The sequence below is a fragment of the Myodes glareolus genome, chromosome 22, assembly GCF_982192425.1.
Source record: "Myodes glareolus chromosome 22, mMyoGla1.1, whole genome shotgun sequence".
In the NCBI taxonomy this organism is placed as follows: domain Eukaryota; kingdom Metazoa; phylum Chordata; class Mammalia; order Rodentia; family Cricetidae; genus Myodes; species Myodes glareolus.
In genome coordinates, this window is record NC_142047.1 from 54,869,557 (window position 1) to 54,883,234 (window position 13,678).

The window sequence follows — 13,678 nt, forward strand, 5'->3', positions numbered from 1 at the left end:
CAGTTCTGCTTGGGAGCTCAGCTGTGAGTCCTTAGGTACCCCATCCAAGGCAGTTACTGTCCTTGGAGGGAAGAGTCCTAAGTACCCCCATCCGAGGCGGTTGCTGTCCTTGGAGTGAAGAGTCCTAGGTATCCTATCCGAGGTGGTTGCTGTCCTTGAAGGGAAGTAGGGATGGTGAGCCTTCTAGGTTGGACAGTTACAAAAGAAGATTATGAAGAACAGAGGAAGGGAGGGATGGGGTTGATTCATTGGGTTCAATAAATGGTGACATCTGAGTTGACACAGGAAGGAAATGGGTGTGAGGAGGGCCTGAGGTCCTGGCTTTTCTGGTTCAGTTCTGTTCCATGTTCAACATTTTTACTCTAAAACCATGGCTTAGGTTAGCTCATAGATCCGGGCCTGGCTTGGGGGCTCGCCCTGTCCTCAGTGACAGAAAAGGTGACTATGTGCAGAATAACATAGGTAGGTGGAGGGTGGAGCCTGACTGGGGTCAGCAATATTTACAGTACTACTGATGGGAGACAAATCTGTCTGTGGCAGGAAGAGAAAGGACAGGGCAGGCAAAGGCCTGTGCCCCTCTGTGTTCTTGTCCAGAGCACTGCAGCCAGCAGAGCAGGCTGTTAGTTTCAACCTATTAGCCCATAAGTCTTGAATACAATTTTGGGGTCAGCAGGTAGAGTATACACTACTCAACACTCAGGTCCTGGGTAGTTTTAGGTGTCAACCTGAACTAGAATCCCCTGGGAAGAGAGTCTCTCAATGAGGGATCATTGACATTGGGTTGACTTATAGGCATCTCTCCCTGTGTGGTGATGCTGTCTTAACTAAGCTAATGAACATGGGAAGACTTAGTCTGCTGTGGGCAGCACCATTTCCTAGGCAAGGAGTCCTGAACCGTATAAGAGGAAGAAGCCAGCTAAAAGCAAGCAAGCATGGAACCAAGCATTTATGCTCTTAACGGTGGGTGTGGTGCTCATGTTCTTGCCTTGACTTCCCCGCAATAATGGACCATCAGCTGGGATTTCGAGCCAAGCACACGCTTCCTCTCCTACATTACTTTTTCCAGGTTATTTTATCACAGCCATAGAAATGAAACTAGAACAACTTACCAAGGCCTGCCGGGAAATAGATCCATATTGGTCTGGGGATGTAGCTCAGTGACAGAGTGGCTACTTAGCATGTACAGGTAGCAAGATCCCGAGCTTCCCTCTCGGCCCCGCATGTAAGCAACACTAACAACAAACGGGAAACAGGCATGCACTGTTCAGCTTGTGGATCAGCCGTTGCCTCTTTTCTAAGTGAGGACAACTTACCAAGGGGACCGGTTTAGCTCGCTTACAAACACAGGCTAGCATGACGGGTGCAGGTGCACGCCTCCCGCACTAACAAGCTTCTCCATCCTTGATGTCTTTCCAGGCCCAGCTGTCTCAGGCCTTAAATGGAGTTTCAGATAAGGCCAAAGAGGCGAAGGAGTTCCTGGTTCAGCTCAAGAACATATTACAGCAGATCCAGGTGAGCAGATGCTGGTGCTGGACAGACAGCTGGACAGACCAGGTGGGATGTTTGTCACACGGAGAGGAAGGAGAAGGGTTGCTTTTGAGGCAGTGGTTTTCAGCAGTGATGTTTTTAGAGGGCCGACCTGTCTGGTTGTACCGCCCTGGGTACTGAAGGTGCCAGCCTCCATCCATTTATACACAGGTAACACTTTTGTACTTAGATGCGTTTGTGTAATTCATGCACCAGAACATAAACCCCTCATTTCCTAAACAAACGCGTTATCTGAGTGTCTATGCTATGTCCCATATTGAGCCTGAGAGACGTACAGAGAGCAGTGAGTCTCCCTTCTGTGAGCTGTGTGCAAGGAGAGAGAGTTCACCACACACATGCAGAGGCTCCCTGTGTACAGAGAAAGGCCTGGAGCATTTTCATGTCTTGCCCGAGAAAAGGATTAAGGCCTCTGAACCTCTCTTCTTCTTTATCCTCCTCTTTCTCCCCTACCTTTCTTCCTCCTTTAAAAATTGTTATTATTGTTGTTGTTGTTGTTGTTATATGCAGGGTCTCATTACAAAGCCCAAGCTGGCCTTAGTCTCAAAAGCGCGAAGATGATAGACATTCAGTGCCCACCCTGCCTGATTCCCACGGGAGCCTTAAGTCACTGGGCTCTGATGTTTCATGAAACACAGAAGTCTTAGTTTTCTATGAATGCTAGCGTAAGAGATCAGGGATGAAGCAGAGACAGCAACAGAAATGGATTCAGCTCAGGGGCTGCAAGTGCAAGGTGACTTCTCTGCCTGGGTTGCAGATGGCAGTCCTCCCGTGTTCTCATGTGGCCATCCCTCTGTGTGTCTGTGTCCTGATTTCTTCTTATAAGGGCACCATTTGGATTGGACTGGGGCCACCCTGGTGGCCTCATTTTACCTTCTGGCTTCAAACACAGTCACACTGTGTGGTCCTGGGGCTTATGATTCAGAATGTGATCCAGGGGGACAATTTAACCCCTAGTTAGAAGTCAGAATCTACTCAGATCCTAGAGAGCCAGGAACCGAGACAGACAGACTCACATTCTTTTGTTTGCTTTACCTTTTCTGGTTATAAAAAGCAAAGTGTGTGGTACAGAGATTTTAGAGAGTAAGGAAGATAGAACGGAGAAAAAGCTGACCAACATCCCTCATCCGAGATGACTAAGCTTGTCACTACACACATCTATACATCCATATACATACAATCATACACCTACATATATACATACATATAATTACACAGACACACATCTGTACATCCATATACATACAATAACATATATATATATATCCATATAGATAGATGCACAGGCACACATCTGTACATCCATACACATACAATCACACACACATATACACATACATATAGATAGACACACGGACACACATATGCACACACTGACTGTATATGAGATCATTCCGTGAACAACTTGTGTCCTACCTACTTCCTCCTTTCCCTCCTTCTCCTTTTTAAAGACAAGGTCCCGGGGCTAGGCTTCAGGTCGAGCTCCTGCTGCCTCCACCCCTCAGGTGCTGGCATGGCAGGCAAGCCCCACCTCACCCAGGATTCTTCCCTTTTAACCATCTCTTATGACTACTTCTCCCTGGCACTGAAAATATTCTAGGAGCAGAGCACAGGCTGTTTCACCATGTAAGCTGTATCATGGTTCATGGGACCCTCTCTTGATGCACATTCATGGTTCATGCTGCCCCCAACTTAGAAACGGCTCTGAGAGGAGCCGTTTCCTCTGGACGATAGGTGCCAGCATCTCCTCATCGTGGTTCTCTGCTTCCCCAGGAAAATGGATTGGACTATGAAGCTTGCCTGGTGGCCCAGTGTGATGCCCTGGTGGACGCACTGACCCGGCAGAAAGCCAAGCTGCTCACCAAGGTGACCAAAGAGAGGGAGCACAAGCTGAAGGTAAGAACCGAGGAACCTAGTCCTCTATCTCTGTTATGTCACCTGCTTCCGAGCGCAGGATGCTCTTAGGTGACCGAGTGAGTGGATGTGGCTGGGAGGCTCAGAGCTGGCTGTTCCAGTTATGCTCAGGAGTCAAGGAGTCCTCTCAAACAGTCTCCAAAGCCAGGCAGCCTACAGCATCCTGTTGTCTTCAAATCAGTCTCCCCTCTCTCACTTGCTCTGGACACCTGTGTCTGTCGAGTGGGTGAGGTCTTCTCCCATCTTGCCTAGCAGGTGAGGGCAGCAACAGAAGCAGTCAGGCTCGGTCTCCTTCTTCAGACTCTTAAATCTCACGTACCCATAATCAGCAAAGATGTGTGTGGCAGGTTCTGCTAAGGGACTTTGAGTCATGTCCTTTGTCTAGCACTAAGTTCCTGGCTCAGGTAGAGGCTGAGAATGACCCGAAATGGTTCTAGGAGGTCTGTGCCAGAGGCATCTAACTGAATTAGCAAACACCTGTTTTTCTTTTAGAGGGGATCTCATGCAGCCCAGGCTGGCCTCAAGTTTGCTATGTATCTGGGAATGGCCTTGAACTCTTGATCCTGCTGCCTCCACTTCCCGCGTGCTAGGATTCCAGGCATGCACTGCCATTCCTGGGCTAACCCAGGGCTTCAGACATTCTAGACAAAGCGCTCTACCAACTCAACTACATCCCCATCCCCCAAACCCTATCTTAGCTTATTCATTTGTTTTGTGAGATAGGGGCTTGCTGTGTAATTCTTGCTGGCCACAAACTATCAAACTCAGTATATAGCCCAGACTTCCTGAGTACCACACACCCCTCCGAAAACACTACTTTAAAGAGAGATGGTTGTGTGTTGGAAGGGAGCCACGTGTTCTGGGAAGTTATCTCTGATCGGTCAGGAAGCTGGCTACATCACAGAGGGAAGTGTACATCATTTTCTCTGTGTCCCTGGCTGCCTAGAGCCCAGAAAGCTTTGCTGTGCTAAAAGTGGGCCATGGATTCTTCAGCAGAGTCGAGCGCTGGCGGTGAGGTGGGCAGAGCCACAGCGCACTTCCCAGCCGCCCAAGCACCCCGCTCACACACTGTTGCTGTAACTATGTTTCTTGCTCACACACTGTCGCTGTAACTATGTTTCTTGCTCATACACTGTCGCTGTAACTATGTCTCCTCACAAGCGGCTTCTTCAGAGCTCTCTCTCCGTTGCAGATGGTTTGGGACCAGATCAATCACTGCACACTGAAGCTGCGCCAGTCCACAGGCCTGATGGAGTACTGCCTGGAGGTGATCAAGGAAGATGACCCTTCTGGGTTCCTGCAGGTAGGTAGCCCCGGAGGACTACTACTGAAGGCAACTTCCTTCTGTTCCACCAATGCTCCCTGCTCTTCCTGAACCAGGTCTTGCTCTAGGCTCTGTCCTTCCCTGGCTGGGATTTGAATAGCTTCCCATTTGCTCTGTGAGGCCAGGAGAACTGGGCTGTCACCATGGCTCTGAACCTCACTAGCAAGAACCCTGGTTCTGCACCAGCCAGTAAACAAGAAGTCGAAAAGGCATCATCTCTAGGGACTACATGCCATGCTCCAGTTTCAGACGGTGTATTCCAGTAATGGGAATACACCATCTATGCCACATGAGCTGGGCCAATTACACAGAGGGAGACGAGGGGCAGGATCCACCTTCCCCCAGAGATGGTGCAGTCCTGTTAGGGTTATTGCCCCACAGTCAGGCTAACTTGAGGACATTCACGCTCAGGAACATCGTCATACATCAGCTTAGCCGTGGAAGAAGTCACGAATCCCATTGCTTCCTCTCAGAGAAGGCTGCAGAGAGGGCTAAAGAGATGGCTCAGCGACTAAGAGCATTTACTGCCCTTGCAGAAGACCTGGGTTTGGTTCCTAGCACACACGTGGTGGTTCCCAATGTTCTGTAACCCTAGTTTCAGGAGATCCTATGCCCTTTTCTAACCTCCTTGGGGACCAGGCCTACACATAGTGCAGGCAAACATCTGTACACATAAGACAAAAATAAATCTAAAAAGAAAAGAGGAGGAGAAAGGCATACATCATGACTCTTCGGGAACATGCATTCAGATCTCAGACGCAGAATTTTGCCGCAAAGGAATGCAGAACACAGGTGCAACACAGGATTTGCAGTCAGGATTTGCAACAGAAGCCACGGGACAGCTGACAGAAGACACGGCAGGAGGACATGGGCATGGCTTCAAGACCTGGGGGCAACGGAAGCACTTTCTTCACACCCAGGGACAAGCTGCTAGTATATCTCACCTTGCCAAGTGAGCGGCCTGGCCAAACTGATGTATGAGGGGTGTGTTTACCTACCTGAAAACAGCACCACGACTTCATATAAATGTTGGGCCACCTTATTTATTTTAATTTCATTGGTGGTTCTTCACATTAACATGATCAGGAAAATTATACACACACACACACACATACATTAATATGATCATGTAGTTGAGCTATGGCTGAAACAACACAGTTCGTCTAGGTGGCTGTGCTCACTTAAGCTTGGCCATGACTCAGGTCCAGGCTCAGTCCACCTCTTCCCTTGGATGAGCCATAGACAAAGCTGAGCCTTTCCCACAAAGGCTGGCCGCTCTTCCTCTGCAGACCCAAATCTCCTTTCTGTGCTTCCTTTAAGATCTCAGATGCCCTGATCAAGCGCGTGCAGATGTCTCAGGAGCAGTGGGTCAAAGGTGCCCTGGAGCCCAAAGTATCTGCAGAATTTGACCTGACTTTGGACAGCGAGCCGCTGCTGCAAGCCATCCACCAGCTGGACTTCGTCCAGATGAAATGTAGGGGTGAGCTGTGGTCGGACCCATTTAGTGACGCTGCCTCCCAGAGAGGCACACAGGCTAAGGGCGTCTTGATGGTGGCGGGAACCCGTCATCCGTGGTGGCAGAGGGAAGGGTGAGGATCCCAGGTCCCAGCCAGGAAGAGAGAGCTGCAGCTGCCTGAACTCCCTTTCTTAGACCAAGGATCAAGGACAGGAAGCAGAATGAACAGGGGCAGTGTCATCATAACCTGGGCTGCCCAGGGGCTCAGGTTGCAGATGTGAGCAAGGCTGCAAATTCCTACCCAGACTACACTTCCAGGTTACAGAAGCAGCCATTCAGGAGCCTATTGATGCCAGCAGCAGGTGCTAGGGAGAAAGGGCAGAGGGGTTGTATAGATGTCAGTGTGTATTCCTAGGTGAGGAGGAGAAGGGAGAGAGAGAGAGAAAGAGAGAGAGAGAGGAAGAAGGAGAAGAAGAGAAGGAGGAGGAGGTGGAAGAAAGAACAAAGGGGAGGGGGAGGAGCCAGGTATAGGGTGCCTGTAATCCTAACAAGAGGAGGAAGAAAAAAAGAAAGGAGAGTAAAGAGGAGGGAGAAAAGAAGAGGAAGAAGAGAAGTGAGAGGAGGAAAGAATGAAGGAAAAAGGAGGAGAGGAAGTAAGGAAGTAGAAGAGCAGGAGGAAAGAGGCCAAATGCCTCTCGTTGACACAGTCTCCCTCTCCTGGGCCATCAGCCAACCCTGGACAGACAACAAGGTCATTCTGAGTCAAAACAAAACTTACAGGTTTACAGAACAAGTCTTGCTGTTTTTCCCTTCCAAACCAGGCCAGAGTGGCCTGTGTCACCTTCCAGATCCTCTTGAGCCTGAATAGAGCTGGGATAGAGCTGGGATATATCCAGGTTTTTCTGCTTGCCTTTAGTGAGCTCAGAGCATGACGGATTCCGTCCCTTGCTCCATGGGTTGGCTACCCAGCCGTCTGAAGTTGTGTCTGGTGCCATGGTCTAGTCCTGTGACCTTGCAAAGCTTCCAAAGCTTCCATCAAGGTTTCAACTGTGTCAGTAATCTTTTTTGTCACATCCATGATGATCAACTTATAAAAGGGGAAAGATTTGTTTGGGTGCATGGCTTTGGAAGTTTTAGTCTGAGGTTGACCTATGGCTTTGGACCTGTGGTGAGAATGCCCTGGCAGAGCCTGCCCCTGTCCTGTGACCAGAGAGGAGAAAGAGAACAGAGCTAGGGCCCCACCACCTCCTTCATGGGCACACCACTAATGTGCCCACTCATCTCCACCTCACAAAGGCTTTACCACCTCCCTAGTGCCATCCTGGTGAGCAAGCCTTTAACACAGGGGCCTTTGAGAGACGTTAAGATCCAAGCCGCAGCACCTCCATTCCCAGATCAAGTGTAAGTTGCAGGCTGGCTCTCACTTGGTTTCTTGCCCTGCCCCCTGCCATATGAACCCACGCAGGTGACTGACTCTACACCATGTAGAGTATGGCTTGTGCTGAGGTCATCTGGGTGTGCCTCATGGCCCAGGAGCTCTCGGGGGGGGGGGGGGGAGAAAAAAAAGAGGGCTTTCTTCCTCAGGGCACAGGTCCTGAGGGTTGGGGTGGGGTGGGAGTGGTCTGGGCCTGCAGGAGGGTGCCGTGGCCGTGTGCTGACCAGAGTGACCCCTGTCACAGTGCCACCTGTACCCCTGCTGCAGCTGGAGAAGTGCTGCACCCGCAATAACAGCGTCACCCTGGCCTGGAGGACACCGCCCTTTACCCACAGCCCCGCGGATGGCTACATCCTGGAGCTGGACGACGGCGATGGGGGGCAGTTCCGGGTGAGTTAGACGCTGCTGCTCAGGGGGTGATTTCCAGGGAGGCCTGCCGGGGCCTGCTGGTCCGGAGGGCAGTTGTAGGTGGCACCTGCTGTTGTTTGAAAACCCTAATGCGCAGGCCCAGACAGGACTGTGTTACCCTAAGTAAACTCCTTGACTACAAAGACCAAGAGAATCTGTCAGCCTCCGCTCTTAGGAGGCAGCACTTCCTATGGAAGGAGCTGTGGCCACAGCCTCAGGGAGAGGTGCCTGGCAAAGAAGTCTGGGTGATATTTTGAGGAATGCCACCTCAGAGAGGGCCCTGCCTACATGTATACACTTTCCACAGGCTAGCCCACATCTTACATACCTCCCACCTGATTCTTTGCTGGGCTTTTCCCCACTGCCTTTAGCCTGGCTCTCTGGCTTTGACGCTAGTGTGGTGAGGTGGGCTGTCTTGGAAGCATGTTTCTGCAGTGGAAGGTGTCCTCTTGGGCCCGTCAGAACCTGGCAAGCCGCTGGCTCATGAAGACATGAAAATGGATGCTAGCTAGGTGTGGTGACTCATCCCTGGAACCCCAGCACTCAGAGGCTGGAGCAGAAGGAGTGAGAGTTTGAGGCTAGCCTGGCTATGGAGTAACATCTTGCTTCAAACAAACCAGCACAAACTGGCACTTAGCAGGACAAAGAGAACTCATAAATGGATGGGGAATAAAGCAAAAACCCTATGAAATGAGAATCAAGGTCCGGCGCAAGGAAGCTCGCTGTCTTGGAGAAACAGAAACCAGCAGAGATGGCAGAGACGGGTGTCAAGGAGCAGAAGATGATGACCTTGGGGTCAGGAGGGTTTGCAGGCGTCCCCCTTGGTTTCTGGCAGGGCTGATAGTGGAGGCAGGGAGCTCTCAGGCAATATCCTAGCTAGCTTCACACCCACACTCCCATCCTCCCAGAACCCCATTGCTCTTACAGTATCCCAGACAGAGGGACCAGTAATTTAAGAAGATGACAAAGCCTGGCCCCACCAGGCTGACCAGTCTGGGTTGGAGCATCTCCACCTGGTACTTATGTAGGTATGAGGGCACTTCTACTGTGGATGTGCCCTCAGGGGAACTCACAGAAGCCCTGAGGCCTAAAGAATGTCCTTGCCTCTTTCAGGAAGTATACGTCGGCAAGGAGACTCTGTGCACCATTGACGGGCTCCACTTCAACAGCACCTACAATGCCAGAGTCAAAGCCTTCAACTCTTCTGGTGTCGGACCCTACAGCAAGACTGTGGTCCTGCAGACCTCTGATGGTGAGCAGTCCTCAGCTGGGAGGTCAGATATCAGAGCAAGGCCACACTTCCCACAGGTTGGGGTGGGGGGGGTGAGCAGAAGACGGTGCCACCATCTAATAGGGCTTGAGATTTGTGACCTCATGTCACCTCTTTGTGTTTCAATCTCCTCCCTACAAGGTGGCCATGGGTAGCCATCTCCTCTGTCACTTCTAACAGAGCCTGCATCTTTGGGGAGAGGCTGGGACTCAGGGATCCAGGAAATGTACTATCTGGTCATGGGACAAAGTGGCCTGCATGTCTGAGCTCTTAGCAAGGCTGGGTCAATGGAATGGAAACTTGGAGGAACACAGAGCAAGGGGAGAGAGAGTGAGAGAGAAAGAGAGACTTTGCGGTAGGTTTCAGGTCACAGTCCAACACTGAGGGAACTCAGGGCAGGAATTGAAGGCAGGAACCTGGAGGCAGGAACCTGGAGGCAGGAACTGAAGCAGAAGCCATGGAGGAGTGCTGGTTACTGGCTTGTTCCTCGTGACTTGCTCTGTGAGTGTGTGCATCCCACAAAGACCACTGGTCACAATAAATCAACTCTATAGCAGCAAATGAATCTATTAGTCACCTTGGCTATACAGCCAAATTTGTATGTGTGTGGGCGTGGTGTGTGTGTGTGTGTGTGAGGTGGAGGTGAGGGTGAGAGAGGGAGGAAGAAGAACATACTATTTGACCTTGTTTGTTTTGACTTCTTCCTTTCCAGTGGCCTGGTTCACTTTTGACCCCAACTCTGGTCACCGGGACATCATCTTATCTAATGACAACCAGACAGCCACCTGCAGTAGCTATGACGACCGGGTGGTGCTAGGCACGGCTGCGTTCTCCAAAGGCGTGCACTACTGGGAGCTGCACGTGGACCGCTATGACAACCACCCAGACCCTGCCTTCGGGGTGGCCAGGGCCAGCGTCGTCAAGGACATGATGCTGGGCAAGGATGACAAGGCCTGGGCTATGTACGTGGACAACAACCGCAGCTGGTTCATGCACTGTAACTCACACACCAACAGGTGCGCACTCGCCCCATCCTCCGGGGACTCGGGGGTTGGCAATGAGAGGCTTGCAGACCAGGGTCCCTTTGATTGTCCCCAAGTGTCGGGAGACAAGCTGCTTTTGAGGTACTTTGTACTCTAGTTCTGGGGGGCTTGGGCAATGACTTGGAGAAGTAAATCGTTTGCCTGTGGCATAACTGCAAGTACTTGACGTCAGGAGCGGCTCTGGCCTAGAGGTTCTCCACCCCGCAGCTGGCCTCACAGTGACTTTCTGCTGGGAGCTTAATGTATGGTTATCTTACGGGTCCTGCTCCAATTTTCTTTGCAATCGCCAAGCTAAGCCTGAGTCACTGCACAGAGCTACTGGGAGAGCTGTTTCCCACAGAGGGAACAGAAGTTACTGCCACGGCTGGTGGTTTGCCTGAAATGGTCGGTGGTTTGCCTGGAAAGACCCTACCAGTGCCCTGGAGAAAACATCAAAACCTTCACCCTCAAGGAGCTGGGCTCCTGGCAGGGCTGGTCTGTCCCTGGGAGCTTGTGCTCTTGGCCCCCTCCTTGCTCTTAGAGAAAGCTCGCTGTGCTCTCTTCAGCGAGTAACCAACTCCTCCCCCAGGAAAGTCGGGTCTAGTTTGGCCAGGAGCTTGCCTGAGGACTCTCAGGTCCTCCCTGACCACTATCTTTTCACCGGTAATGTCCTCCTCTCCAAAGGGAAGCGGCTATCCCTGGACTCTCTAGCTGAGCTATGGAACTGACCAGGCACTGCAGGTTAACCAAGCAAAGCAGTCTGTCCAGGTACTGCAGATAAAGCGATGTAGGCTAAGCAAGTGATACAGGCTGTCCAGGTGATGCAAGTTGACCAGGTGACGTAGGCTGCTGGCTAACTGCTGACGGCTAACCAGATGCCACAGGCCGACCAGGTGGTCCAGGATGACCAGGCAGTGCAGGCCAACCTGCAGATGCAGGCTGACTAGGTACTGTGGACTTACTGGGTGCTACAGGCTGACCTCTCTCCAGCTCTAACCCACAGAGGGACCAAGACCACCCTGGCCTACCAGTTCCGTGTCTGTGTGCTGGAGCCAATACAGCAACCAACCCCCATCACAGAGTGCAGTAATAACCTTAAGCATGCATCGCTTGCTGACTCTGCTTGATACCGTAGGATGCAAGGGGGCTACCTGAGCACCCTTGCTCCTCACAAAAGCCCTATCTCTGTTGCAGACGATGAGGCACATTTAGGCAGGCTGGACTTTGTTCAGACCCGGGGAGACTCAGAGGTGCTGTTAGGATTTAGAGAGGACACCAGTGAAGTCTCCTGTGATAGGAAGTCCTCAATCTCCAGGCCACAGGCTGTCATAGTCCCCAAATGCTCTGGAGCCCTTGCCAGCCAGCCCCTTGGCTTCCCATAGAGGACCAGAAGGAACATGAGGGTCCAAAAACAGCAGAGGGAGGAACTACACCTGTTTGCATGCCTCCCATATCACAGGTGTGAGACAAATGCGGGTGACCGGTCCTCCCAGAGGAAATACAACTTCCAGATGTGACCTAGGGGTGGTTGTGTAGAAAGCAGGCAGGGCAGACTTGTCACTACTGCCACCTGGTGTTTAGTATTAGAAATGCATCGACTGTCCTGTTCGAGATTCCCTCTGTGGGACCCTTCTCCACTGAGTCCTAGGACACCTCCAGGTCACCTGACCTCGTGAGAGGCATCCTCCTCCCAGTCAGCCCACCAGGTCCTGCTAAAGACCTCGTGTCAGGAAAACACTTCTTCTAAAGACTTCTCACCTCTGCCCCTGGCTCAGTCCTAACCAAGGACTCACAGTTTCCTCCCAGGGCTGAGTGAGGTTGGTGCTAAGGGAGCCCTTAGTTAACGAGGTGAACTAAAGGGGAATGTCCTTTCAAACTGTCTCTGGGACGTGGTACCTGCATCTCCATCCAGCTCGGTATCAGCGCGGATCTAACACAGAAAGATGACCTTGCTACTTCCCTCCTGTGCTCACACTTGGTGCCCTGTGGTTTTTCAGGAGGGATCCAGCTGCCAAACTCTCATTCCCTGGTGTGTAAGTCTCAGACACTATGGATAAGAAGGGGCTGAGCAGCTTTAGTCCCTCAGGACTGTCTTCTCTTGTGTCTGACACACACACACACACATGCACACACACACACACACACACACACACACACACACACGTGCACGTGCACGCGCACATGGCCACACCCACCCACACATGCACGCATGTATGCACACACGCGCGCATATGCACACGTGTGCGTGCACACACGCATAGCCACACACACATGCACGCACGCACACACACACACACGTGCACACACGCACACGCACACACGCCCTTGGAGACTGATTTTGGATGAGGGTGGTCCCAGTATCGTCTAGGGTACTCTCAGTTACTGTGACATCATGAGCTGTGTGGTGACAGGTTTTCTTGGCTTGTCTTCCCAGGACTGAAGGCGGAGTGTGCAAGGGGGCGACGGTGGGCGTGCTGCTGGACCTGAACAAGCACACATTGACCTTCTTCATCAATGGGCAGCAGCAGGGCCCCACAGCCTTCAGTCACGTAGATGGGGTCTTCATGCCTGCCCTCAGCCTCAACCGAAACGTGCAGGTATCCTTGGAAACACAGCTGGCCTGCCCTGCGACGTGTCTGCTTCCTGAACAATGAGCACTGTAATGAGACTGGCCTCCTCGTTCACCAGACAGGCAGCCTGCATGCTGGCCTCTCTGAGCATCCGTAGAGGAGGTCCCAAGTACTGCATTCAGTTTCTACTTGATAACTTGGAGCAAACGGGCTCTGTGGGGTTCCAGGGAGAAGCAGAGGTTCAGTGTCCCAAGGGAATGAGATGGCACAGGGAGCACCTGACACAGGCCAAACAGGAGGTCGGAGGACAGGGGCATCCATCCCTTCACTTCTAACAGATTCCTTCGATCCCCGGAGCCATACCGGGACCTGCCTTGTGTCTACTGCCCAACAACTGATTGGTTGCTTGAAAAAGGGTGGTGCATGGCTTTAATCCCAGCACTTGAGAGGCAGAGGCAGGCAGATCTCTGTGAGTTCGAGGCCAGCCTGGTCTACAGGGCTAGTTCCAGGACAGTTAGGGCTGTTACACAAAGAAACCTTGTCTCAAAAAACCAAAACAAATAAACAAAATCTAAAAGAAAAAAGAAGAAAAGGGATTTGAGGAGCACAGAGTAGCTGTCGGGTTATTAGAGAAGATGCAGGTGCCGCTAGATACTTGGCTGTGAGAACCAGACCCCCTCTGCTGCCGGGCTTGATGGCACTAGCCAAACAGGGCACCCAGCTGGTCATCAGTG

General features: G+C 51.7%; 1 protein-coding gene across 2 annotated transcripts in view; it reads left to right on the forward strand.

The window, feature by feature from the left end:
* Trim67 (tripartite motif containing 67) overlaps positions 1-13,678 on the forward strand; it is a 31,485-nt gene that overhangs the window by 12,129 nt on the left and 5,678 nt on the right. The window contains exons 2-9 of one of the 2 annotated variants that reach the window (XM_085681899.2): positions 1,417-1,512; positions 3,319-3,441; positions 4,652-4,762; positions 6,104-6,263; positions 7,919-8,064; positions 9,196-9,334; positions 10,065-10,368; positions 12,809-12,971. In XM_085681899.2, coding sequence (XP_085538025.2) covers positions 1,417-1,512; positions 3,319-3,441; positions 4,652-4,762; positions 6,104-6,263; positions 7,919-8,064; positions 9,196-9,334; positions 10,065-10,368; positions 12,809-12,971 — 1,242 coding nt within the window. The remainder of the gene's footprint in view (positions 1-1,416; positions 1,513-3,318; positions 3,442-4,651; positions 4,763-6,103; positions 6,264-7,918; positions 8,065-9,195; positions 9,335-10,064; positions 10,369-12,808; positions 12,972-13,678) is intronic. The other variant, XM_048450203.3, reaches the window with a different exon arrangement.